At 37.2% G+C, this 25,988-nt stretch overlaps 1 protein-coding gene and 1 pseudogene across 9 annotated transcripts in view; one reads left to right on the forward strand and one right to left on the reverse strand.

Moving 5' to 3' along the window:
- HIBCH (3-hydroxyisobutyryl-CoA hydrolase) overlaps window positions 1–25,988 on the reverse strand; it is a 150,911-nt gene that overhangs the window by 21,151 nt on the left and 103,772 nt on the right. For all 9 annotated transcript variants that reach the window (XM_072612663.1, XM_072612667.1, XM_072612666.1 and 6 more), the window contains 5 exons: window positions 22,908–22,994; window positions 21,546–21,604; window positions 19,902–19,983; window positions 2,566–2,685; window positions 1,773–1,806 (listed from right to left, as the gene is read on the reverse strand). In XM_072612663.1, coding sequence (XP_072468764.1) covers window positions 1,773–1,806; window positions 2,566–2,685; window positions 19,902–19,983; window positions 21,546–21,604; window positions 22,908–22,994 — 382 coding nt within the window. The remainder of the gene's footprint in view (window positions 1–1,772; window positions 1,807–2,565; window positions 2,686–19,901; window positions 19,984–21,545; window positions 21,605–22,907; window positions 22,995–25,988) is intronic.
- LOC140506002 (deoxyribonuclease TATDN1 pseudogene) lies at window positions 14,497–15,568 on the forward strand (annotated as a pseudogene).

Here is a 25,988-nt window from a genome sequence, read left to right on the forward strand (position 1 = left end):
CGTAAGGTCATATATGAGAAACAATAGGTCAGCCAGTTTGGCTGGAACACAGTGTATATGAAATAAGACTACAAAAGCGGGCCATGGTCAGATTGTGTAGGCTTTTAAAGGACAAAGGAGTCTGTATTTTATTCTAGAACAGGTATTCTTACCTGGTGTCCTTAGGGACCCAAGAACTTGGATGAGCAAAATAAAATAAAATAACATTTTTACTTTCATTGTTGTTATTGTTCAGTCATATCAGTGGTGTCTGACTTTTAAGGTCCCAAAGCCAGGTTTGAATTCAGAAGGATGAATCTTTCTGATTCCAGGCCCAGTGCCCTATCCACTGTACCACCTAGCTACCCATTGCTTTCATTAACTTCTAACTAAAATTTAGGATTTCCTTCCATTTTGATTTTTCAAAAAACATTACTCTGAGAAGGGGTCCATAAGCTTTGTCAGACTGCCAAAGTGGTCTGTGACACTAAAAAGGTTAGGAACCCCTGGACAAGAAAACAGAAGGAATTGCAACTTCCTGAGAAGGAGACTCATTTCTAGGTGAGCATCCCCAATCTTTCTTTTGTAGTAAAATACTACTTTTTATTTCTCTAAAGCCTTGAAATCACTGGGAAAAAGGAAGGAAGTGCAGTCATGGATAATTAAGGGTAGGAGGTAGGAAAAAGAAAATGGAGTAGGTGGTGTGTGCCTCAAAGTTTCAGGCATGAGGCACGTTAGTGACCTTTGGCTACATCCTCTACTGGAGGACAGTGAGGACATAAAAGGGGTGACCAATTGGCAACTAGTTAATAGTTCTGTTCTGGACTGTATGTGAAAGAATACAGGAAAATAAGGATTCCACCATTAAGCCTATGCCCACACACCTACATAGTCACCTTCTGTTGTTCCTAGTATGATGGACAGCAGTGAAATGAGTAAGTCTAATGAGTTCATGTTGTACTTAACAGAGGCAGGGCACTAGGCCCTAAGAGCAAGTTTAGCTTTCTTAACATCAGCCACAGTAGTTACCAGGTGAGCTATATTTTTTAAACACTCAGTACTGTAAGATGAGTCCTCCTTTAAGCTATCCGATGAACAGTACTGATGAAGTACCTTGCTAGCCTGAGAAGAGATAAACTGTCATTGACAAACGGTAGCATCTCTGACCAAAGCACAAGTTACCAGCCTAACCCTAATCTTAATTTTCTATATCCATCAAGAAAGAAAATAATTGCCCTTTCCTCCAAGATGGCACCAAAGGTGAAGAAGGAAGTTGTTGTTCCCCCTCCCCCCGCCAAGACAGAAGCCAAGTCCAAGGCCCTGAAGGCCAAGAAGGTGGTGTTGAAGGGTGTCTATTGCCACAGAAAGAAGATGCAAAGAACACCCACCTAGGCAGCGACCAAAGACACTAAGACTTCAAAGGCAGCCCAAGTGCCCTTGGAAAAGTGCCACTTGAAGAAATAAGCTTGATCACTATGCCATGAAGAAGTTTCCCTTGACCACTGAATCTGTTATGAAGAAGACTGATGACACAACACCCTAGTCTTCATTGTGGACATTAAGGCCAACAATCATCAGATCAAGTGGTAAAGAAGCTGAATGACATCAACATGGCCAAGGTCAACACACTGATCCGGTCTGATGGAGAGAAGAAGGTCTATGTCCATGTTGCTCCAGACTATGATGCTTTAGATGTTGCCAACAAAATTGGAATCACTGAAACTGTGTCCAGTCATCCCACAAAAGTTTTCCAGTAAAAAAAAAAAAAGAAGGAAAAATAATTGTTTCCTCACCTGCTCGAACACCTTCATAAAAGTCATGGCCTCTCTGAAAGTTAAAGAAATAGAGATGAACTTATGTAATATCATGAACATTTTTAAACACATCAGATCTTCAAGACATAGTTAATATGATCTTGTTTCTAATTAAATGAAAGACAAAAGTATCCCCTTTAGCCATGAACTGGGCTAAATTGTGGCAGAGAAGAGGAAAACAAATGATTACTTTTTATTGTCAATTAAATTCTTAATCCCCCCCCAGGAGTTACTTTGTTTTGAGGGGGCAGAATGGGGTTATACATTGAGCAATACATGTCTTTTTGGTGATAATCACAAATCTCCAAAAATGACTGATTTCATTCCTTTTACAGCAAAATGTTCATTCAACAGGCACAACCCAGAAATACAGAGAGGATCCTGCCTGTCAAGATCTTACGCTGGTGGGAGGCATGACAGTAAGATACTTAAATATGCAAACGTGGGTCTTCTTTTAAAAAAAAATAAACAGGCCAACAAGAACGTGGCATGTATGATTATGCTATCTACTTTTCAAATATACTCAGAATAGTATTTTTCAATAATAAAAAAATGCTATTAATTCTTTGTTCACAGATAATATAGACTTGCTATTGCATGAGAACATAACTACTTGATATAAAGTCATGAATGTTAGTACTAAGAGCATTCTCCCCCTGTAACCAAAGCCAGTCACTCCTATGGATGAGCACACAGTAGGTGCTTAATAAACTTCTACTGACTGTTGACTATGTTGTACTTCCACAGTTCCCAGGCACTAAGAAATTCTTACCATGCATGCTTGACTCAGCCTGTATTCCATAATAAACACTTCTGATAAGCTCTTGGAAGATCCTTCCATTATCTGTCTTAATGTGATCTTTAAGGAGGCTGGAGACATTTTTTTAATTGTCTGTTGAGACAAAGGGTTAAATACATATTTAGTCTCTTTACCACTTCTATTAAATCAACATAATCTTTATCTGTACAGACCCTTTATTCACAGCAAAATGACTTAATGGATGGTGTTAGGCTTGGAGCTAGGAAGACCCAAATTTGAATTCTACTTAAGATTTTTTTAGTTGTATGACCCTAGGTAAGTCATTTAATTGCTCTCCACCTCAGTTTCCTAATCTGTGCAATGGAAATAATAACAGCAACTACCTTGTACAGTTGTTGTGAGAATAAAATGAAATAACATGAAAAGTCTTTTACAAACCTTAAAGCACCTGTGTAAGTGCTAGCTATAATATCTCCGAATATTCAACAGAGTAAGAATTACAGACATGATGACATAACTGTCACATCTGTAGAGGCTGTTGATGGTCTTACTACATGTGTGTAGCCATGATTAACTGTGTGACCTCACAGTCTCAGTTTTCTCATTTGTATAATGGAGATAATAATTGCTCCTACTTCATGTGGTCAAGTGAGATTCAAGTGAAATAATACACGTAAAATGCTACATAAATGTCTGCAATTATGTTAGCACGAAAACACTGTAGCTGGGAGTTCTAACAAACTTAATGTGCATTAAGATCATCCTTTGATTTGTAGTTGCAACGTGTGTGTGTGTGTGTGTGTGTGTGTATACATATGAATTTTTGTATAAAGTTTGCATAACCTGTTAATAAATGACTACTACAAGAATTTTTGGTGATGATTTTTAGCTTACTGAGTTGAAGGAATTTCCCACTAGGTCCAGAAATGGAAAATTCTAAGTACAGATTGCAGGTCTCAGTTGCATTCTCAAGTTCAACTACATAAAGAAATACTGTACCCATAAAAAGACTAAATGGGTGAAAAATGGTATGTTATTTTTAAGCTACCAGAGCTCAGATCTCCATTTTTCTAATACAGTCTTAAAGACATTTACTGAATTTTTCCTGCATTCAACCATTACACAAAGTCCATTTGTGGAACTTTAGTTTCTGATCAAAATTATTTTGCTGGCGGTAAATTCTCTTAGTGATCTTTTAATAATATAACATTTGTTCATAACATTAGAGAGATTTTCCCTCTACTTGCTTGGGTTTTTTGTCCTTTCTTTATCTATATATTATTCTTACCGTAGAAATCTCTAATATGACTTCCTCTACAGAGAGGTGATGGATGAACTCTGAGCACATATTGAGACATATTTTTTTTAAGACAATGCCAAAGTGAGAATTTATTTTGCTTGACTACACATTTTCAGCGTAGGAGGGGAGAGAAGTTGGAGAGAAAGACATGTATTTTCACTAATTGAAGAAAATTTAACAAAAAAATTATGGTACTTCACTAATTACTTTATGACTTTTCAATTATTTAACTTAAAGAAAATTTTTTCTTTATATTTCAGGTCACTTTAATCTATCCATGAAGAAGGAGGCATAATTGAGGAGTTGAGTTATTCCCCATTCCACCATCTTTCTATAAATCCACTATATCTTTACCACAGAATTTTACAGCAATGTTGTATCCTTGTGAGTTAGGTGAAAGTAAAGAGAGTACTAGTTATTCAGCAGACTAACAGCTCACCACACCTGCTTTAGGGGAACCTATGAAAATAGCTTATAAATTATTCAGAAAATTATTAAAATTACTAAACTAGAACTGCTCAGGATTCGTACTTCATATCTGGTCAGATAATGAAAACCTTCTGAAAACCATTAAATCTTGATGAAATTAACAAACTGATTTGAAAAAAACTAAAAATTAGGCATAACTTGACCTTTTCCCAATTCATACATGCTTAATGAAATAATAATCTGCCTATCTTGCTCCATGGTGATGTTCTTCTTGTTTTCTCTGTTTGGAATATACCTCTGTATATGTACACATACATACAAGCAGTTTAGTTTTTGATGATTCCGAAAGGTCCTGTAGGAAAAATTGTAAAGTTGGGATTCCGATGCTTACTAGAAAGAACCACAGGTTTAAATTTAGCCCAGGCATCATAATCACTGCAATAGCCTATCAGTTCACAAAGTTTTTTCATCAGATTCAACAAACTATAGTTAAGAAGTATGGTTTTTGTATGAATTCAGAATAGTCACAAAGTAGCAAATAAAAATAATCAATCTTACAATAAATACATATGTAGATGAATACCTGTAATTACATAAAGATCTGTAACATAATTACATATGTATATACACATATAAATACATAATTCTGTTATATAAACGTTCAGACTGATAGCTAGTCTAAGTAAAAGACTAACAGAGGAAAAACAAAAACCCATCTATTGAAAAATATTGCTTTCTAGAAGAATAAAATTTATTGTCACCCTTTTGGGAGGAGGGTACAAAGATTATACAAAAAATCTATTTTCTCATTACAGATGACAAAAATACTCTTCACTTAAGCAAATGCTACTCTTTCTCCCATCTCATCTAAGGAATTTCAGAGCAGACAAAATGTCATTATTTAACTTGTGATAATAGTTAAACATCTACTATAGAGCTTTCACTTCAATTCAATAAGCACTTATTAAGTATCTACTTTGTGCCAGACCCTGGGAATATTAAAACAAAACAAAATAAAAAAAACAGTCCTTGGCCTCAAAGATGTTCCTTAAAAAAAAGGACTTAATAAATTTCTGCTTAAAAAGTATTATTATTTGAATAAAATGAAAAGATTGTATTCTAAGGCTTCAATGGCTTCTAGTTAATGATATTCAGAAAGTCCCATGAGGCATAACCAAAAGTATAATATTCACTGAGTGGTCTAAAATTTTAAAAGCAGATAACTGGAAAAATTACTACTTCTTTCTCTTAGAAATTTCAGGTAACTATCAACAGCACATTCTATGCTGGACTCCTTAATTGCTGCATTTTAAGTTTAAGTATGTATCATATTATGATACATACCCTTTTTCTAGAGACATATCATGTCCTCTGGAATTGCTTTTAAATGAAATTGTTCTCATTAATAACCAACAAAGATTAATGGGCACCTTCAGCAAAATCAGAGCACACTTCTGAATATGAAATTTCTCTTTTTTCTTTTTTTTTTTTGGCAAAACGCTTTGGTATTTTTCACTTTCCCTTTAAAGGCACATTAAATGAAGTGCACCATCATTAGGTGAGCTAATCTTCACATTTCATTCCACAAAATCAAACTATTTGGTCTTTAAAGTTCATCTAGTCCAACCCATAGAAACATAAGCATGCTCTCTACAACATCCCTGACAAGGAGTCATCATCCAGTTTCTACCTAGGAATCTCTAGTGCCAGGGAAGCCATTCTCTGCTAAGGCAGCCCGTTATACTTTTGGGATAGCTAATTGTTATGATGTGTCTCATTATACTAAGATGAAATCACCCTCTTCTGCAGCTTCTATCCAGTACTCCTCAATCTGTATCCAGTGGCCAAACAGAACAAATCAAATCCCTATTCTGTATGAAAATCCTTCAGAGCTCTGGAGACAGTTACCATGTCTCAACAAATATTCTCTTCCCCGAACTAAACATCCCCAGTCTAGTCTGTGTCTAGATCACAGTTTCTAGTCTTTCTAACTATCCCAGTGGCCTTCTTCTTTCTATATCCTATATCTTAACTTATAAATAATGGCCTTCCTAAAATGTGCCATCTATAACCAAATACAGTACTCCAGATATAGCCTGATCAGTTAAGAGAGATAGCAGAGCTATTACAGTCCTCATTCTGTCATGACATTAGGCCTCTATCGATGTAGTTTAAGACCTCTTTCCATTTTCTTGCTGCCTTTTTCTCTCTGACAAATATGCATCATGATCTTGCACTCAGCACTCCAATTTTCCCCTTTGTGTATTTACCTTACAGAATCCATCCAGGTCCTTATTGTAGATTACCCACCCCTAAAAACTTTCTTGCAGCCTAAGTTTCAAGGCAGAAAATCTGACCTCACAGGTCTAAGACTTAGCGAGGCCAACGAGAATAAGCTTTGGAAAAGTTTGCTTTATTCAAAAGGAAAAGAATGGCTAAAGGTGGCACCAGTAGTATTGTATATTAAGAAAGTCAGATTCTTTGCAGAAGTAGGGAATATATTCATGGAACATAAAGATGTCAGACTTTAATTCAATCTGTTTTGGTGAACTTTTTTTTTTTAAGGAAAAGTAGACGATATAAAAACAAAAAATATCAATAACTTTTTTTTGAGAAAAAGAAGAAAGCTAGAGTCCTTTCAGGGAGATGCATAGCAGAAATCATTTAAGTGCAGATCAATTGAGGATGAAAAATGTAGTAAAATGACAGGCATATATTACAGGGCAACTGAACAGAAGGAAATAGATAAGAGATATGGGAAGGAAATGGATCACCTTGCAGAGAGAGGACATAATAAAATTGACAGGGGTGATTTTGACTAGACAAGCATCTTGCTGGGACTCCCTTTCTGTCTTTGAATTGTACTGATCACAATTTATCCTTCAAAGAGATAAATGAATCAAAGAGGGCAACTGCTATTCTGGACATGAATCTTACCAACAAGAAGAAATTGACAGTCAGCAGAGCCAAGATGGTGGAACAGAAAGATGCACATACTCTAGCTTTTCCCCCACAGCCCATAAAATACCTGCAAAAAATGACTCTCAACAAATTCTAGAGCAGCAGAAGCCACAGAATGACAGAGTGAAAGAGATTTCTAGCCCAAGGCAGCCAGGAAGGCCAACAGGAAAAATCTATTGCATGGGGTGTGGAGCAGAGCACAGCCCAGCCTTGGCTACACAGCACCAGGAGGAGCAGGGCCAGAACAGGCCTCAGGGGTGGAATCCCCAGCAGCAGCAGTGGTTCTCAGATCCCTCAGCCCACAAGCGCCAAAAGGCAGCTTGAAAGGTCAGTGAGAAAGCTTTTTCACCTCAGTGACAAGGGAGCAGGGTCCTCCCCTAGTCCTGGCCTCAGGTGGCGGCAGCGTCCACTTGTGGAACCCTCTACCTAAAGCCCCTGGGGGAAGTGAGCAGCTGATCTGCATCTCAGCCACGAACCCAGATAGGGAGTAAACTCCTCTCCCTTGATTGTGCCACCTTAGAGGAAATGAGAACTTTCAGGTCCCCAGAGTATACACTCCTGTTGACAAAGTATTCAAAAGTCAACTAACTGGCTGGGAAAATGCCCAAAAAGGGGGGGGAAATAACTATAGAAGGTTACTTTCTTGGTGAACAGGTATTTTCTTCCATCCTTTCAGATGAGGAAGAACAATGCATAGTGTTAGAGGAAGTCAAGGCTTCTGCATCCAGTAGCTCCAAAATAAATATCCAATGGTCTCAGGCTATGGAAAAGCTTAAAAAGCAAGCCAACAGCTTGCTAAAGGAGACCCAAAAAATGATGAAGAAAATAACACTTTTAAAAATAGGTTAACTCAATTGGCAAAAGAGGTCCAAAAAGCCAATAAGGAGAATGCTTTAAAAAGTAGAATTAACCAAATGGAAAAGAAGGTTCAAAAGCTCACTGAAGAAAATAGTTCTTTAAAAATTAGAATGGAGCAGATGGAAGCTAATGACTTTTGAGAAACCAAAAAATTACAAAGCAAAACCAAAAGAATGAAAAAATAGAAGATAACGTGAAATATGTCACTGGAAAAACAACTGACCTGGAAAATAGATCCAGGAGAGACATGTAAAAATTATGGGACTATCTGAAAGTCATGATCAAAAAAAGAGCCTAGACATCATCTTTCATGAAATTATCAAGGAAAACTGCCCTGATATTCTAGAACCAGAGGGCAAAATAAATATTGAAAGAATCCACCAATCAACTCCTGAAAGAGATCCAAAAAGAGTAACTCCTAGGAGTATTGCAGCCAAATTCCAGAGTTCTCAGGTCAAGGAGAAAATGTTGCAAGAAGCTAGAAAGAAATAATTCAAGTTTTGTGGAAATACAATCAGGATAACACAAGATCTAGTAGCTTCTACGTTTAGGTATCAAAGGGCTTCGAATATGATAATCCAGAAGTCAAATGAATTAGGATTAAAACCAAGAATCACCTACCTAGCAAAACTGAGTATAATACTTCAAGGGAAAAAAATGGTCATTTAATGAAATAAAGGACTTTCAAGCATTCTTGATGAAAAGACCAGAACTGAATAGAAAATCTGACTTTCAAACACAAGAATCAAGAGAAGCATGAAAAAGTAAATAGGTAAGGGACTTTCTAAAGTTGAACTGTTTACATTCCTACATGGAAAGATAATATTTGTAACTCCTGAGACTTTTCTCCATATTTGGGTGATTGGTGGGATTATACACACACACACACACACACACACACACACACACACACACAGAGCACAGAGCACAGGGTGAGGTGAATAAGAAGGGATGATATCTAAAAAAAATAAAATTAATGGGTGAGAGAGGAATATATTGGGAGGAGAAAGGGAGAAATGGAATGGGGCAGATTATCTCTCAAAAAAGAGGCAAGAAAAAGCTTTTTCAAGGAAGGGGAAAAGGGAAGAGGTGAGAGGGAAAAAGAAAAGCTTACTCTCTTCACATTTGGCTTAAGGAGGGAATAACATGAACACTCAATTTGGTATGGAAATCTATCTTACACTACAGGAAAGTAGGGGAGAAGAGGACAAGTGGGGTGGGGGAATGATAGGAGGGAGTAATTACAAGTAAACACTTTTGGGAAGGGACAAGGTCAAAAGAGAGAATAGAATAAATGGGGGGCAGTATAGGATGGAGGGAAATATAGTCAGTTTTACACAACATGACTATTATGGAAGTTTTGCAAAACTATACATGTATAGCCTATGTTGAATTGTTTGCCTTCTCAGTGGGGATGGGTGGGGAGGGAGGGTAGAGAGGTAAGTTGGAACTCAAAGTTTTAGGAACGAATGTTGAGAACTGGTTTTGCATACAACTGGGAAATAAGAAATACAGGTAACGTAGTATAGAAATCAATCTTGCCCTACAAGAAAAGAAAGTAGATGGGGGGAAAGGAAGGAATAGGGGGTGACAGAAGGGAGGGCATATTGAGGGAAGGGGTAATCAGAATGCAAGGTTTTATGGGGTGGGGGAGGGGAGAGATGGGGAGAAAATTTGGAACTCAAAATTTTGTGGAAATGAATGTTGAAAACAAAAAATAAATAAATAAACATAAAAAAAAGAAGAACAAATTGACTCCTGAAGAAGAAATGACAGGAACACTGGGGACAAGTGGCCACTCCATCTTAGAATTCATAACAGAGACAGAGGAGAGCAAAACATAATCTGATAATCTGTATTTTGAGAGAACAGATTTTGAAGCTTCAGAGAAAGGAAAGGTAGGAGCAAAAGGGGGAAGTTAAATCATGAAGGATGGGAATCTCTTGAATGAAATTCTCAAAAATAAAAATAAAAAAAACAACTTCTGAAAAAATAAAACTGGTAAGATGTCTAAGAAGATCAAGGTAGATATGAAATGAAATCAGATTTTTAGAAGACATTTTTAGAAGACAGGAGCAATGACAGCTAACAGAAGATGAATACAGAGTAACAATCTCGGAGGGATGTCAGGAACCCCAAAGCTAAGGAAGAAATGAGATTGGCAGTAAATACCATGGACAACAGAAGTAGTCTTTTAGCTATTTTGGAGGCAAGAGAAAGTTCGAAGAGGATCACTGCATGGGATGGATGGAACACTAATAAACACCAGAGGAAAGGCAGTGTTACTCTATCATTTTGCTTCTACTTTCTCTCCCAAGCATAATGGACTTTGGGCTAAGATAGGCCATAAAGAGTGAATAAGGAATTAAAATCTAAGACAAGGGAAGCATTAGTAAAAACCACTTACATAACTGAAATTATTTCACTGGGGGCAGGGCCAAAAGGGATACAGAGGATAGTTGTAGGGCATAATAGTAGCACAAAGAACTATGGCAGGAAGAAGGCATAGTCCCATGAAAGGAAAGAGGTGTTATAATGGCACAGAGAACTGTCCAACAAGAGATGCAATTGCTCTGGAAAAATAAGTACTCTATCTCCCCAAGATAGGCCCACCTGTTGGGATTGGAAGCTCAATTCCGTGTGGACGGTCTCGGGCGGGTAAAAGTGGGACTTCTAAATCTTAGAGTCTTACGAGGCCCTCCATGAACAGCGGGGATTGGAGAAGGTTAGACTGAGCTAGCTCGGCTAGCTCGGGTATTTCCGCCTCTCCCCGGGAGATACGTGATGGGTGGAGTCTCCCTGCCCTCGAGGTCGTCCCGGATTGGAGCACACCTAGTTACCTAACAGCACGGTATTGAGATGCAAACTGTGTGGCTGAAGGTTAAGTAGGATTGAGGAAGCCTGAAAGCTCTCTCTTAGCACGTGTGGAGCCAAAGAGGACAGTAGGCTCCGCTTCTTTTCTTTCCTCTCTCCCCTCCCCCTCTCTCCCCGCTTGTACTTCTACTTCCAATCTCTTAAGCTTAGCCTCCTTAGGAAATCTCCCCCTCTTCCTCCTAAGGAAGACCCCCCTGCACTTGTAACCCAGACCCTGTAATAAAGCTCAACCCCTGTTCGACTCTGGAATGTCCTTTCTCTCATACGTTTATCCGGTTTGGCCAACCGAAGACCTGGGACAGGTAAGAAAGACTCGGGTAGCCCAATACAGGCCTCTAGGTCTGGCACCCACCTGCACCTCCCTCAAGCATTTGGGGGATAAGGGTAGGAGGGGAAGCAGATTAAATGAAAGGGGAGTGTTTACAGTGATGGGACCATAAGGGAGAGGCCAAACAAGGGAACACTCTCTCACTGTACAGGACAAGGACAGTGATCTCTGCAATGCTATAGGGAAGATGCAAATGCCCCTAAGGAGTAAGTATAACCCATGGTCTGAGGCACACTCTTGGCAGGCCCTGGTTACAGCTCTGCACTTAGCTGCCTTCAATGAGTTCAAGTAAGTAGGTATAAATGAACTATATCCTGAGGTACTAAAAGAACAGTTGATGTCAATGGTGAAACACCTTTAGTGGTCTCTAAAAGCCTGTGGAGAACAGAAAACAAGTTGCAGTATTATTGAAAAGTAAATGGTCTCATTTTCCATAAAAGGAAGAGGGAACCTATAGACTATAGACCAATGAGTTTAACTTTTATTCCTGGAAAAATTCTGGATTGTGTTATTATAATTTTGTGACATTAGGCAAACAATAACCTAAGTGCCAGAACTGGTTCATCACATGTAAGTCATGCCAAACTAACCTCATTTCTTTTTTAGACAGAGCATCAAGAGCAGAAAAATTCTACAGGCGTGGCAAACCCAGAATTTGTTAGCACATTCTCTCATGTTATCCTTGTGGACAAGATGAAGAATGTAAACTGATGAGAGTATAGATAGAAAGTTTCAGAACTGGTTGAATCCGAGAGCCAAAGAATGATGTAGGATGACCTAGAAACCTTCCCAGAGTACCCCCAAGAACCTGCCCTTACCCCTGTGCCTTTTACCTTTTTGTTGATGACTTGTGTGAAGGCATAAATGGCATGCTCACAAAATTTGCAGATAACATAATGTTGGGCGCAACAGCTAACAATAGATAAGTCAGAAAAAGATATAAAATAGGATAAAACAATGTACCAAATCTATATAACATGAACCTCAATAGGAATAAATGTAAAGTTTTACACTTGAACTAGAAAAATAAATTTATCAACTGCATGTTAGAGGAGGTCTGGCTAGACAACAGATTATATGAAAAAGATCTGGGGATATTATTGCAGTCAACTCAAAATAAGACAACAGTGTCAAAGAACTCCCAAAAAATGTTATCCTAAATTGCATAGAGAGATGTGGTATTCAGTTCTAATAGTCCTGTTATACTCTACATTACTCATTTCTGGATGCCACATTTTAGAAGGAAGATAAGGAAATAAAATGACAATTGTAATAACAGGCAAGTTTGGCCTTGAGTATAAAATGAAGCAGGACAGAGATTAATAGAGCTTTGTCAAGATTACTTTTTTTTAACACTGTTTTTCAACAATCCAAAGGTGATTCTACACATAGACATCACCAGAGGGTCAATATTGAAATCAGATTTATTATAGACTTTGCAGCCAAAGATGAAGAAGCTCTGTAGTCAGTTATGGCTCAGATCAAGAGGTTCTTCTTATTGCAAAATTCTAACTTAAATTGAAGAAAGTAGGGAAAGCCACCAGAGCACACAAGTACAACCTAAATAACATTCCTTATGAACATGAAGTGGGAGTGATGAATAGATCAAAGATAATAGATCGGGTAGACAGAGTGCCTGAAGAACTATAAGGTTCACAGTACTGTGCAGGAGGAAACAACCAAAAAAAAAAAAATCCAAAGAAAAAGAGCAAGAAAGCAAAATGACTGTTTGATGAGGCTTTACAAATACCTTAGGAAAGAAAGAATGCAAAAGGAAAAAAAGAAAGGGAAAGATATACCCAAATGAACAAAGAACTCTAGAGAATAGCAAGAAGAGGTAAGAAAATCTTCTTTAAAAACAATGCAAAGAAATAGAAGAACAAAACAGAATGGGAAAGACAAGATTTCTTCAAGAAAATCAGAGACATTAAGGGAACATTTCATGTAAAAATGGGCATGATAAAAAACAAAAATGACAAGAACTTAACAGAAATAGAAGAAATTAAGAAGAGGTGGCAAGAATACAAAGACGAATTATACAAGAAAGATCTTAATATCACCGATGATCATGATCTAGAGCCAGAACTCTTGGAGAACGAAGTTAAGTGGGCCCTGGGAAATATTGTTAACAGCAAGGCTAGAGGTGCTGACAAAATTCCAAGTGAGCTTTTTAAAATTCTAAAAGATGATGCTGTTAAAGTGCTGCACTCAGTATGCAAATTTGGAAAACTTGACAGTGGCCACTGGATTAGAAAAGATCAATTTATATCCTGATTCTAAAGAAGGGCAATGCAAAGAATGTTCAAATTATGAAACAATTGCACTTAATTTACACACCAGCAAGATTATGCTTAAGATTCTGCAAGGTAGGCTTCAGTAATATGTGAACCAAGAATTACCAGAAGAGGTTGGTTTTCAAAGAGGCAGAAGAATTAGACACCAAATTGCCAGTGTTTGCTGGATTATGGAGAAAACAGGGAAGTTCCAGAAAATCTTCTACTTCTGCTTTATTGACTACACTAAAGCCGCCTTTGACTGTGCATCAAAACAAAATGTGGCAAGTCCTCAAAGAGACAAAAGTACCATCTCATCTTATTTGTCTCCCGAGGAACCTGTATGTTGGTCAAGAAGCAACAGTTAGAACTAAACGTGGAACAACTGATTGGTTTAAGATTGGAAAAGGAGTATGATGAAGCTGTACGCTCTCACCTTATTTAACTTATGTGCAAGAGTACATCATACAAAATGCAAATCAAATGCCAGTATTAATGTCGCCAGGAAAAACAACAACAATCTCAGGTATGTAGATGATACCACTCTGATGGGAGAAAGTGAAAAGAATTAAGAAATCTCTTGATGAGGATGAAAAGGGAATGGAAAAGTTGGCTTGAAGCTTAATATAAAATAAAGATCCTGGCAATTGGTCCTATTACTTCCTGGCAGAGAGAGAATGGAAGCAGTGTTGGATTTTATATGCTTGGGCTCAAAGAACACTGCAAATGGCAACTGCAGCCATGAAATTAAAAGAGGTTTGCTTCATTTGGAAGTAAGCCCAAGGAGCTGTAGAACTGTGCATGCCTTTTGATCCAGTAGTATCTTTACTGGGTCTATATCCCAAAGAAATGATAAAAAAGGGAGAAGGAACCATATGGAGAAGGGTCTTTATGGAGGTTCTTTTTGTGGTGGCATAGAGTTGAAAATTGAGGGGATGGACTTCCGCTTCCGTCTAGACAGAATTGAGGTTGCCGTCATGACTCGCTTCCCGTTCATCGATATTGGTGTCAACTTGACTGATCCTATGTTCAGAGGAATTTACAGAGGGATTCAAAAACACCAAGATGATTTCTTGGATATAATAGAAAGAGCAGTCCAAACTGGTGTTAAAAAGTTTATGATTACAGGTGGAAGTCTAGAAGACAGTAAAGATGCCCTGAATTTGGCAAAGACAAATGATATGTTTTATAGCACAGTTGGATGTCATCCTACCCGTTGTGAAGAATTTGAAAAGAATAATCCTGACCTTTATTTAAGTGAGCTGCTAAATCTTGCTGAAAATAATAAAGGAAAAGTTGTAGCAATAGGTGAATGTGGACTGGATTTTGATAGATTACAATTTTGTCCCAAAGATACACAACTCAAGTACTTTGAAAAACAGTTTGAACTGTCAGAACAAACAAAGCTCCCAATGTTTCTTCACTGTAGAAACTCACACACTGAATTTTTGGACTTAATGAAGAAAAATAGAGATAGATGTGTGGGAGGAGTGGTACATTCATTTGATGGCACAAAGGAAGAAGCAGCTGCGTTAATTGACATGAATCTTTACATAGGAATTAATGGTTGCTCACTGAAAACTGAGGCCAACCTAGAAGTGTTAAAGTCAATACCTAGTGAAAAATTAATGATAGAGACTGATGCTCCTTGGTGTGGAGTCAAAAATACTCATGCAGGAATAAAACATGTAAAAACTTTATTTCCCACGAAAAAGAAATGGGAAAGTGGGAGTTGTTTGAAGGACAGAAATGAACCTTGTAACATTATTCAGATTCTGGAGATAATAGCAGCGGTAAGAGACGATGACCCACTTGAATTGGCCAATACGCTGTATAACAACACAATTAAAGTCTTCTTTAAAGACATGTAAAGTAGCCATTTGTCATGTGTTTCATTGTGTATGTAAAACTGCATGGCAAAATTTACTGTAAACCTTCAATAAAAGTATGAAACTTAAAAAAAAAAAAAAAAAAAAAAAAAAAAAAAGAAAATTGAGGGGATGCCCATCAGTTGGAGAATGGTTGAATAAATTGTGGTGTATAGATGTAATGGAGTACAACTGCTCTATGACAGATGATGAGATTTCAGATTTCAGAGCGACCTGGAAAGACTTACATGGGCTGATGCTCAGTGAAGCGAGCAGAGGCGGGAAAACATTGTGCATAGTAACAGCAACACTGTGTGATGACCAACTTTGATAGACTTAGCTCTTCTCAGCAATGCATAATGGAAAATGCTATCCACATCCAGTGAAAGAACTATTGAGTCTGAATGCAGATTGAAATATATTATTTTCCCTCTTTTTTTCTTTCTTGTGGTTTTCACCTTTTGTTCTGATTATTCTTTCACAGTATGACTAATGTGGATATATGTTTAATATGACTGTACATGTATAGCCTATATCAGATTGCACGCTGTCTTGGGAAGGGGGAGGGGAGGGAGAGAGAAAAACATTTGGAACTCAAAATCTTATAAAAATTAATGTTGAAAACTATCTTTACATGTAATTGAAAAAATAAAATACTATTAAGTGGAAATTTTTTTTTTTAAAGAAGATGCTTGGTTCTTGGAAGGAAGCAAATTTGAACAGCAGACTAAAAATTGGAAACATCACTTTGCTGACAAAGGTCCATATAGTCAAAGCTATGTTTTCCAATAATAATATATGGCTGTGAGAGTTGGACTAAAGGAAAGCTGAGCACTATAGAATCGACACTTTTGAATTGTGGTGCTGGAGTAACAGCAAGGCGATTAAATCAGTCAATACTTAAATCAATTTAGGCTATTAACTGGAAGGTCAAATGCTAAAACTAAAGCTTAATTATTCTGGCCACATAATAAGAAGACAGAACCCACTGGAAAAGACCCTGACGTTGGGAAAGATTGAAGGCAAAAGAAGGGGGATGGCAGAGGATGAGATAGACAGCGTCATGGAAGCAATGAACAAGAGCTTGGACAGACTTTGGGAGACAGTGGAGGACAGAAGGGCCTGGTGTGCTATGGTCCATATGGTCATGAAGAGTCAGACATGACTAAACAACAACAATTAAACGAATGATTGTACCTCTCCAGGAAGGTGGCCAACATGGAGAGGTGGCTCAAGATCACATCATAAAACAACTGGCTGATAAAACTGGGGATGTTTAACCTGGAATAGGGACATAAGTCTCTGAATGTCTGAACTATCATCATATGGGAAGAGAATAGATTTATTCTGATTAGCCCAAAAGAATATAACAGGAGAATTGAGTAGAAGTTGCAAAGTTGTAGATTTTGGTTCAAGATAAGGAAATTCTTCCTAACAATTGAATCAATGCAGAAACAGAATTAAAATCCCCCTCAGTAGAGATCTTCAAGTGGAAGCTGGATAAACAATAACTGAAAATACAAAGGAGATTTCTTTTTAGGTATTTCCATACATTCATTTGTTGATTTATTCCACAAAGATTTATTGAGCACCTATGATATGGCAAGCACTGTGCTAGGAACCAGGAATACAAAGACAAGAATAAAACAGTCTCTACCGTCAAAGAGCTTAGCTTCCGTTCTATTTGATATATGAAGTTCTTTGATTGCTCAGGATGAGAAAAAAAAAAGATACTTTTAAGATCAACTAAATTCCTAAATCTTACACTGAGCAAGGAAGAAGAAGTTCTAAAAGTATTATACTCCCCTGAACTCTTGTCTAATACCTGTTCAGAGGTGTGAATTGACTGTCTTTTACTTGAAGGACCATTTTTTTGTCTAAAGAACTTTTTCTGTGTCTCTGTTTAGCATGCCTGAAGGAAGGAACTCTGACTCTAAAGGGTAGAGTATAACACAAGTCAGCAGGACTTAATGAGGAATTTATTTCACCTCTAGCAGATAAGGTATCTCATACCTTTCTTATATTAAAGGGCTAGCTTTAATTCAGTGTGTTTCAGGAGCAGGTGAATAAAAGCCCATCAGGAATAGGTTCATAGATTCAGAGGTGGAAGGAGTTTTACAGCTCATCTAGTCCAACTCCCTTCTTTTACAGATTAACAAAATGAGGCCCAGAGAGGTTATATGACTTATTTGGACATGTGATGGGATTCAGAATTGGGATCTGAACCCAAATCATCTGATTCCAAATCCAAAACTCCTACTGCACCACATTGCTTCCCTGTTTTGACTGTCTGCTGGCTTTCTTACGACTTTGTTTCTCTTAATGAAGGATACCAAAGCACTAAAAAGGCTTCCTGATTCATTCTCCACACCTTAAGATTAACCAGTTCTGCTTAATCAAATGTAATTAGGTTTAAAGATTAGAGACAGATTACCTAGGTTCAAATCTCAGGCCTGCCCTTTATCTCAGGCCTCAGTGAACTTTGATAAGCTATTTAACTTCTTTAACTTCTCTTAAGGTTTAGAGATGTACTTCATCTGCAAAATGGGGATGATAATATCTGTGCTATCTTTCTGAAAGGGTTATTTTGAGGAGAGCATTTTGTAGATTAAAAAACAATTTTAAAAATAGATCATGATTATCTGTTCCATTTTAAAGTGATTTCATATGTTCTATCAGGCTTGTTTTTAAATGAAATTGCTAGTCCTATTGCTTACATTTTTGGTTTCTGGATAAGTAATAATTACATTAGCTGATGCAGTACTCTGGAAAGACAGGAGGCACTCAATAAATCTCAGTCTTACAGAATGACTAAGAAGCAGATTTAACTAAAAATAATCATCCACATTTGGGCAACAGTTTTAACTTGATGCTTCTCTCTCAAAAATGTAGAAGCAACAATGAATTTTTTTGCATTTTCACAGGTTTTTTTGTACTTGTGATGTGGATAGAAACAGTGCCCTAAGAGTCAAAATAATATTGGCTGACTCTGTGAAGCCCTTGGTGCCCTAAAGTCTCCCCTTACCACAAAACTTCCCCTTATCCTGGACAATAAGATTCCCTGTCCCTACCCCTCATCCTTGGGATTGAGATTTCCTTATCTTGTGTCATACATAGTCCTCACCTGGTGCCTTTATATTGCAAGATTTACCCTAGATCTCCATCCCCACATAAGGAAACCTGAAAATCATCCTATATAAGTCTGGTCCTTTTCCCATATCACTGCCTTTTTTTAGTTCCTTCTAAATCTCAGGCCCACTGCTTTTGTGTCAATAAAGCTCCCAATGGCTACCAAGAAGGTCTAAGTGAATTCATTCACATTTTGAACCAGCTCTACCATCTCTCTCCCTTCAACACTTGAATACCAAAATTCTGGGCAGTTAAAATATTGGTATATTTTATGGCTACAAAAACGAAAAAAAGAACCTCAAATTCAAGTATTTTTTTAAGAGTACAAGGAAGTATATTACCACTCTCTTCCATTGAAATGCCATGTTGAAATACTGTGACATTCTATCATACTTTAAGAAGGTCCAAATGGGATAAGGACATGATGTGTGGTCAGTTATACAAAAACAGCTTTTCTTCCACTTAAATAAGCTGTAAAGCCATCATTAATTGAGGATTATACTAAAGGAAGGATCAGAGTGTACCTAACATTAACAGTCCAAGACTGCTAGGCTACAGATGGAGTGTCTTGCTACTCAGGTCAAATGCTAAAATCAGTCAGAGAAAAATGGAGTCCAAATTGGACCTACAAAGTAATTAGCCACAAAATAAACTGGTATCAACAATTTATCATCACAATTCAAAATATGAGACTAAAATATACTTTTAAAATGAATATGTTCAGAACTTGCTCTAGTATAACTATATTTTAAAGGTCATTATTCTTCATAAGAAGTTATTATGTCCAAAGTCCATCACAGTCATTAAAAGCAAGTACTGTAATCATTTACCAAATAACAAATTTTTGCAAAATCATTGATGACAATTTATATATTGAAATTTGCTTAAATTTGGTCTGTTTTGCGTATTTTTTATTGGTTAAACTTCCCTATCAAATCTACTTTTATCCTTGGTTAAAGGGCTTCTATTAGTCTTTTCCATAACAACAGAATTGACAGTAAAATGCTATAATTGCCACATGTTCTTCATTTCCTCCTTAATAATTCCTTTTCTAGTTCATTTCTGTCCCCACAAGACATGGAAAACAGTAAAGGCAAATCCTTCTCTTTTAGGTCTCCTCTCTACTTGTTCTTATCATCTTATCATCCAGCAATAAAGTGAAGAATCTGAGTTCCCAAGAATTTTGTAGATATGATGTCAGAGGTTCTCTCAACCAGGATCCACAAAGAAAAGGGAGATGATGATAACAGAATACAATTCAAAGGCTTTTAATGTCATAATAATAGGTCTACCACAATAATATTATATTGTTGATATGCATACATTACCTTCAATTGCTCAAGTGCAAAACGTGAACCATCTTCTTGTAAATTCTGAATAATTTGTTCCACAGTGCTTGCTGAAAAACACCTATAGAAAGGAAAATTTATTGTATCACCAATTAGTGATCTATTATCCATTTCTAAATTATTAGTGAATTTGAATTTGGAACTGCGGAAAACATGGTTTTCCCCCTTCTCTAGAGTAAAAATAAAGTTTTTCCAACCTAATTTAAAATAGCAAGAAATAGAGTAGATTCTCTGGGAACCTATTTGCAACCAATTTTCACTAACAGGAAATTAAGTCTAACTATTCCTTTGCTTTATTATATTCTTTCATTCTACTTACTATGATTATTTCTGAGTGGTTTTGCTGATGTTTAGAAAGGTGGAGCTGGACCTATTTTACTAATAAAGGGCTCTCCTCCCAACTTGCAGGAAACTCTCTCTACCCAAGTAGATCAGTAGTGTTAGAGGGAAGTCTGGGGTACATCAAGATTGCTCCAAATTACAAAACCAGCCTGTGGCAGAGGTGGGGCATGAACCTCGCTCAGTTTTTCAGACTCCAACTGACAGATCTATATCCACTACACCACACTATCTCTTAATATAGTCATCAAAATTAATAGATGTGCCAGTATTCTCAGATGTAAAATTAAACACTTCAAAAGTCTATAGATACTTAACATACAATTATTTAGCTTTTTCTCTGTCCTATTTGGTTCTTTCATGAATTCAACTACATAAAATGTTTTACTTGATACTTTGAACAAATGACTCTAAAGAATTTATTAGTTCAGAGATTTTCCTGTGCCCTGTGTCAAGGTACCTTGTCCTAAAATATGACTACCATTCCTGCTTCTCTGTCCCAATCACTGTTACTGCCTTGGAGAAGCAGAGTAACTACTTTCAAAATGAGTGAAAATGAAAGCAATGTGTAATCTAAATTAGAATTATATACATTATATAGTTACTGTGTACCTTTTAAACTTTCTATTATTGCACTGTTGGAAATTCAAATTAAGATATTCTTCTCAAGATTGCTGCTCAGTAACTGTTAATACTGATGAAGAGGAGGGTTCCAGAAAAACCTGGGAAGACTTGTATGAACTGATACAAAGTGAAGAGAGCAAAACCAGAAAAAGAATATACACAGTAACAGATTCATTTTAAAGATAATCTACGCTTCAAGACTTAGTATCCTGATCAAAACAATGATCTACTACAATTCCAAAGGACTCATGATGAAATGTGCTTACTTACCTTTAGCATACATACTGAAACATAATTTTTTCTTTCTTTTACTTGCTTTTTTTTGGGGTGGGGGCAAGACACAGAGCTAGTATAGAAATTTGTTTTATATGATTTCATATGTGTGTGTGTATATATGCATATACACATTTTATATATATATATATACATATATATATATATATATACACACATTTGTAATAGATCTTGTTTTTCTTGTCTTCTCAATGGGTAGGGGAAGAGGAATTTGGAACTGAAACTGAAAAAAAATCAATAAAAAACTTTATGCTTTAAAAAAATAGATGCTACAAATAAATGAGAAATGATAATATGGTAATGATAAGATAAATGACTAAATAAATGAGAAATAAAAGAAAAGCACTGAAAATCTGAAAAAAATACCTGTTAATACAGTCCATATGTTCCTCAAGTACGAAAGGTTTATCTTGATCAATTTTAGACTGCATAAAAGAGATTACAAAAATTCTGACTTGGTTAATTGAAGGAATTAAAATATGTAGAAATTTTAAAACTGCTATGACTGATGAATTTAATAATAATAATTATAAATTATAAATATTAATAATAGATAATAAGATATATATCTATTCAGAGACAATAAAAAACTATCATATTTAGTCAAATTACATCTACAATGGTAGATAAATATACATAATTTACTACCATGTTGAAAATTCGGATAGTATTATAAGGATAATTTATATAGCACTTTTAAGATTTACAAAGCCCTTTACATAGATTGTCTTATTTTAGAGTATTAAATATGCTTTGTTATGGACTCAGAATTATTTTAGACATTTTCAGGCTTTTTGTTAGTATTCACAAAAGATTAACAAGTCTACTCATGTATCATGCTTGGACTAATAGTTAAATCTACATCTTTCTGGTTTATGTGAGAGAATGTAGATTCAGATAATCTCTAAGGAAAGCACTGGAATATTGCAATACACTTTACTACAAGATGGATGTTCACTAGAGGCTAATATACATTGCTGGAGTAAAACTTCACATGGTATGAGACCCTTTTAGGCTCTCTCTATGGTTTTTGTGTTGTTTTGTTTTTGTTTTGACAATTTCATCCTGATCATTAAAATGTCAATGTAAAATGTTTCTGGAGCAGAATCTCTAAAATACTACGGCTACACATTTCAACCCACAACACAGGTTTTACATGACAAATCGTTCAGTTGTGGAAGAGGCACTGAAGAAGCAAAGTTGTGACAGATCTTGTTAGAACGACATGTAGGTTATCAAAGGCAGAAAATCCCTTCAAGGACATCTAATCCAATTCACACAGTATTTGTTGATGCTGTGTAACATCAATAAATACTGGCAACCCAGCCTCCTTGTGAAGACTTTCATAATGAGAAACTCACTACTTCTAAAGGCAGTACATAAAGCCCTTCTTTATGCGGAACCCAAAACTCAAATCTACCTCCTTGCAGATTCCACCCTCTAGACCCAAACAGAACAAGTTCAACCCTTCTTTGATACTATTCTGTCATGTTCCCAGGCCTCTTAGTAAGCATCTCTTCTCTAAGAGAAAACTGGATGTAATTTCAGCTCTTAGACAATAAAGAACTCTGAGCCTCAAGCAAAGACTCTCAGCTAGTCCCCCACCCCTCTCTCTTGGTCTCGCAGCTTAAAACTGATATAATATATGAATGACTTTCACATATATGGTGATACCTTACTAGCATTCCTTTAATTAAAACCTGAGGTTAAAACTATCAATTGGATTACCTTCTTCTGGTAAGCATCCAAGACTTCTGCCACATTTTCTTTTGAAGGAGATTTCAGGGCCAACAAATCTTTCTCCAGCATAGTCAACTAAAGAGTAGAATTAAAGAAAAATTGAAATCTCACAGAAAAAAATGTACAATTTTTAAAACTTTTAAAAAAACAAAATAATGTGAGTTAGATGTAATGCTACTTATTCTTACTGAATCAATTATTTGATTATTCTTCCACATAGGAAGGCACATTCCTACATTAATATAAGTTAACATTACTTGGGAGGAGGCCAAGAAGGTGGAAGAGAAACTGAACAAGGAGAAATTACATCATCTACTTTTGTCTGTTCCCTCTAGTTCCTGAGCCAGTCCCATCATATTAAGCCATTTCTTTTTTGTTCTTTCTCAAGATAAAAAAAGATAGCAGCAATCAACCTTTACAGTTATTATTAAGAATTATATGTAGCTTCCTAAGAAGAACTTTATAGAGATCTCATTTTAAGGAGTTGAAGCAAACAAAGGAATGGAAAATTTCCTCTGTGCCCATAAACTATATGGGAAAACTGATACTAACTTGAAAGGGTAACTTTTTATTTATTTTAATTTAAGGGTACATTCACAATTGTCTCAGACTGATTTCTATACATGCAGCATTTACAGCAACTTCACCAATATAGAAAAGTTCTACATTCTTTAAATCACAACTATATGGTCAAGTCTTGTGCAACACTTTACATCTTACACAATGTCAGTGGACAAGTTAGGTATTTGCATTACTTTGAGAAGATCCAATAGGAGACAAAGCCAAGATGAAAGAATATCCAACTCTCCCAACATTCCTCTCCAAAAAACTTTTTAAAAACTCCTCAAATCAAATTTTGGAACAGCAGTGCCAACAGCAGAGGTCAGAGTAAGATATTTTTCCAGTCTAAGACAACTCAGAAGGTCAGCAGTAGAGGTCTATGGCACCTGGGTTGGAGCCAGCCTGGAGCATGGCAGGAATATCAGTGGTGTCCATGACAGCAGCAGCTCCAGGAGCTCTCAGTTAAGAGACAGTAAAGCAGGGGAGGGAGTGTCAGACAATTAATTGTTCAGAAAGAAATTACACGGGATGATCCCTAGCTGGCAGTGGGTACAGCTGGTGCTGACTGGCGATTCCATTGCTAATAAGCAGCTCCAGATTGCAGTTCCAAGGAAGAGAAAAGCATTTGTGGTGGATCACAAGGGAGCAGGGACTCTGGTCACAGCTGAAAGGCAGAGAGAAGCACTAACACTTGCGGCTGCAGGGAAGCAGGGGCCCTTCCTAGATAAAAACCAGAGTGCAGACCATGAGAGCAGTGATCACATTTCTCCCCAGATTGCACTACCATGAAAGGACTTGCACACCTCCCAAAACTAGGGACACAAAACAGAAACACAAAAAAGTCTGAAACTTAGGACACTGCCTCCTCATCACCAGGTGAGCAGAGTCAAACTTTAGTATAAAGTTCAAAGTCAAGAAATAGGCTGGAAAAATGAGCAAACAACAACAACAACAACAAAAAAACAACAAAAAACAAAAAAACTTTCCCATGAAAATCTACTACAGTGGCAGGAAAGACCAAGACAAACTCAGAAGAAGACAACAATGTAGAAACAGCTATAAGAAAAGCCTCAAAGGAAAATGCTAACTAGACACAAGCCCAACAAGAATACCTGGAAGAGTTAGAGAAAGAAATAAAAGGGGTAGAAGGAAAATTGGGAAAAACAAGTGAGAGTGATGCAAGAAAATTATGAAAAGAAAATTAACAGTTTGGTAAAAGAGGCCCAAAAATGCACTGAAGAAAAGAAATTAAAAAGTAGAACAGACCAAATGGAAAAGGAGATACAAAGGTCACTCAAGAAAATAATTCCTTAAAAGTTAGAATTGGGCAAGTGAAAGCTAATAACTCCATAAGACATCAAGAAACAACAAAACAAAATAAAAAACGTGAAATATCTCATCAGAAAAACAACTGGGGGGAGGAGCCAAGATGGCGGGGTACAAAGATACACATATGCTAGCTCCGAACCCACAGCCCATAAAATACCTGTAAAGAAGAACTCCCAACAAATTTTGGAGCAGCAGAAGCCACAGAACAACAGAGCAGAGGAGATTTCTGTTCCAGAGAGACCTGAAAAATTGACCTGAAAGGTCCTTCGTGCCCCGGACCTGGAGCAGAGCCCAGCCCTGCCTTGGCCAAGCAGTACCGAGGGGAACAGATCTGAGCAGGCTTCAGGGACTGAATCTCCAGCAGCCGCACAGGTCCCTCCACCCACAGGTGCCAAAGGTCAGTGAGAGGGTCTTTCCAGCTCGCGGAGAGGGAAGCGGGGTGTCCTCATAGCTTAGGCCCCCTCAGAAGGCAGCAGTGGAGGTGGCAGCAGACAGGGGCTCCCAAAGTAGACAGGAGCTCCGATCCATTGTTGAAGGTCTCCACATAAACCCCCTGAGGGAACTGAGCCCCGTGTGATGGCCCTGCCCCTACCTGAGCACCTGAACGTAATCTCACACTGAATAGCAGCCCTGCCCCGACCCAAAGCCCTGAGGCTGGGAAGCAGCATTTGAATCTCAGCCCCTAAGTGCTGGCTGGGCGGATCTGGAGGCCTGGTGGGGGTGGAGAGGACACTCAGAAGTCAAGTAACCCACTGGGAAAATGCCTAGAAAAGGGGGGAAAAATAAGACCACAGATGGTTACTTTCTTGGTGAACAGATATCTCCTCCCTTCCTTTCTGATGAAGAATAACAATGGTTACCATCGGGGAAAGACACAGAAATCAAGGTTTCTGTATCCCAAACATCCAAAATAAATATTCAATGGGCTCAGGCCATGGAAGAGATCAAAAAGGATTTTGAAAATCAAGTTAGAGAGGTGGAGGAAAAACTGGGAAGAGAAATAAGAGAGATGCAAGAAAAGCATGAAAAGAAGGTCAACACCTTGCTAAAGGAGAACCAAAAAAATGCTGAAGAAAATAACACCTTGAAAAATAGGCTAACTCAACTGGCAAAAGAGGTTCAAAAAGCCAACGAGGAGAAGAATGCTTTCAAAAGCAGAATTAGCCAAATGGAAAAGGA

The sequence above is a fragment of the Notamacropus eugenii genome, chromosome 5 (genome assembly GCF_028372415.1).
Source record: "Notamacropus eugenii isolate mMacEug1 chromosome 5, mMacEug1.pri_v2, whole genome shotgun sequence".
Taxonomy (NCBI): Eukaryota; Metazoa; Chordata; class Mammalia; order Diprotodontia; family Macropodidae; genus Notamacropus; species Notamacropus eugenii.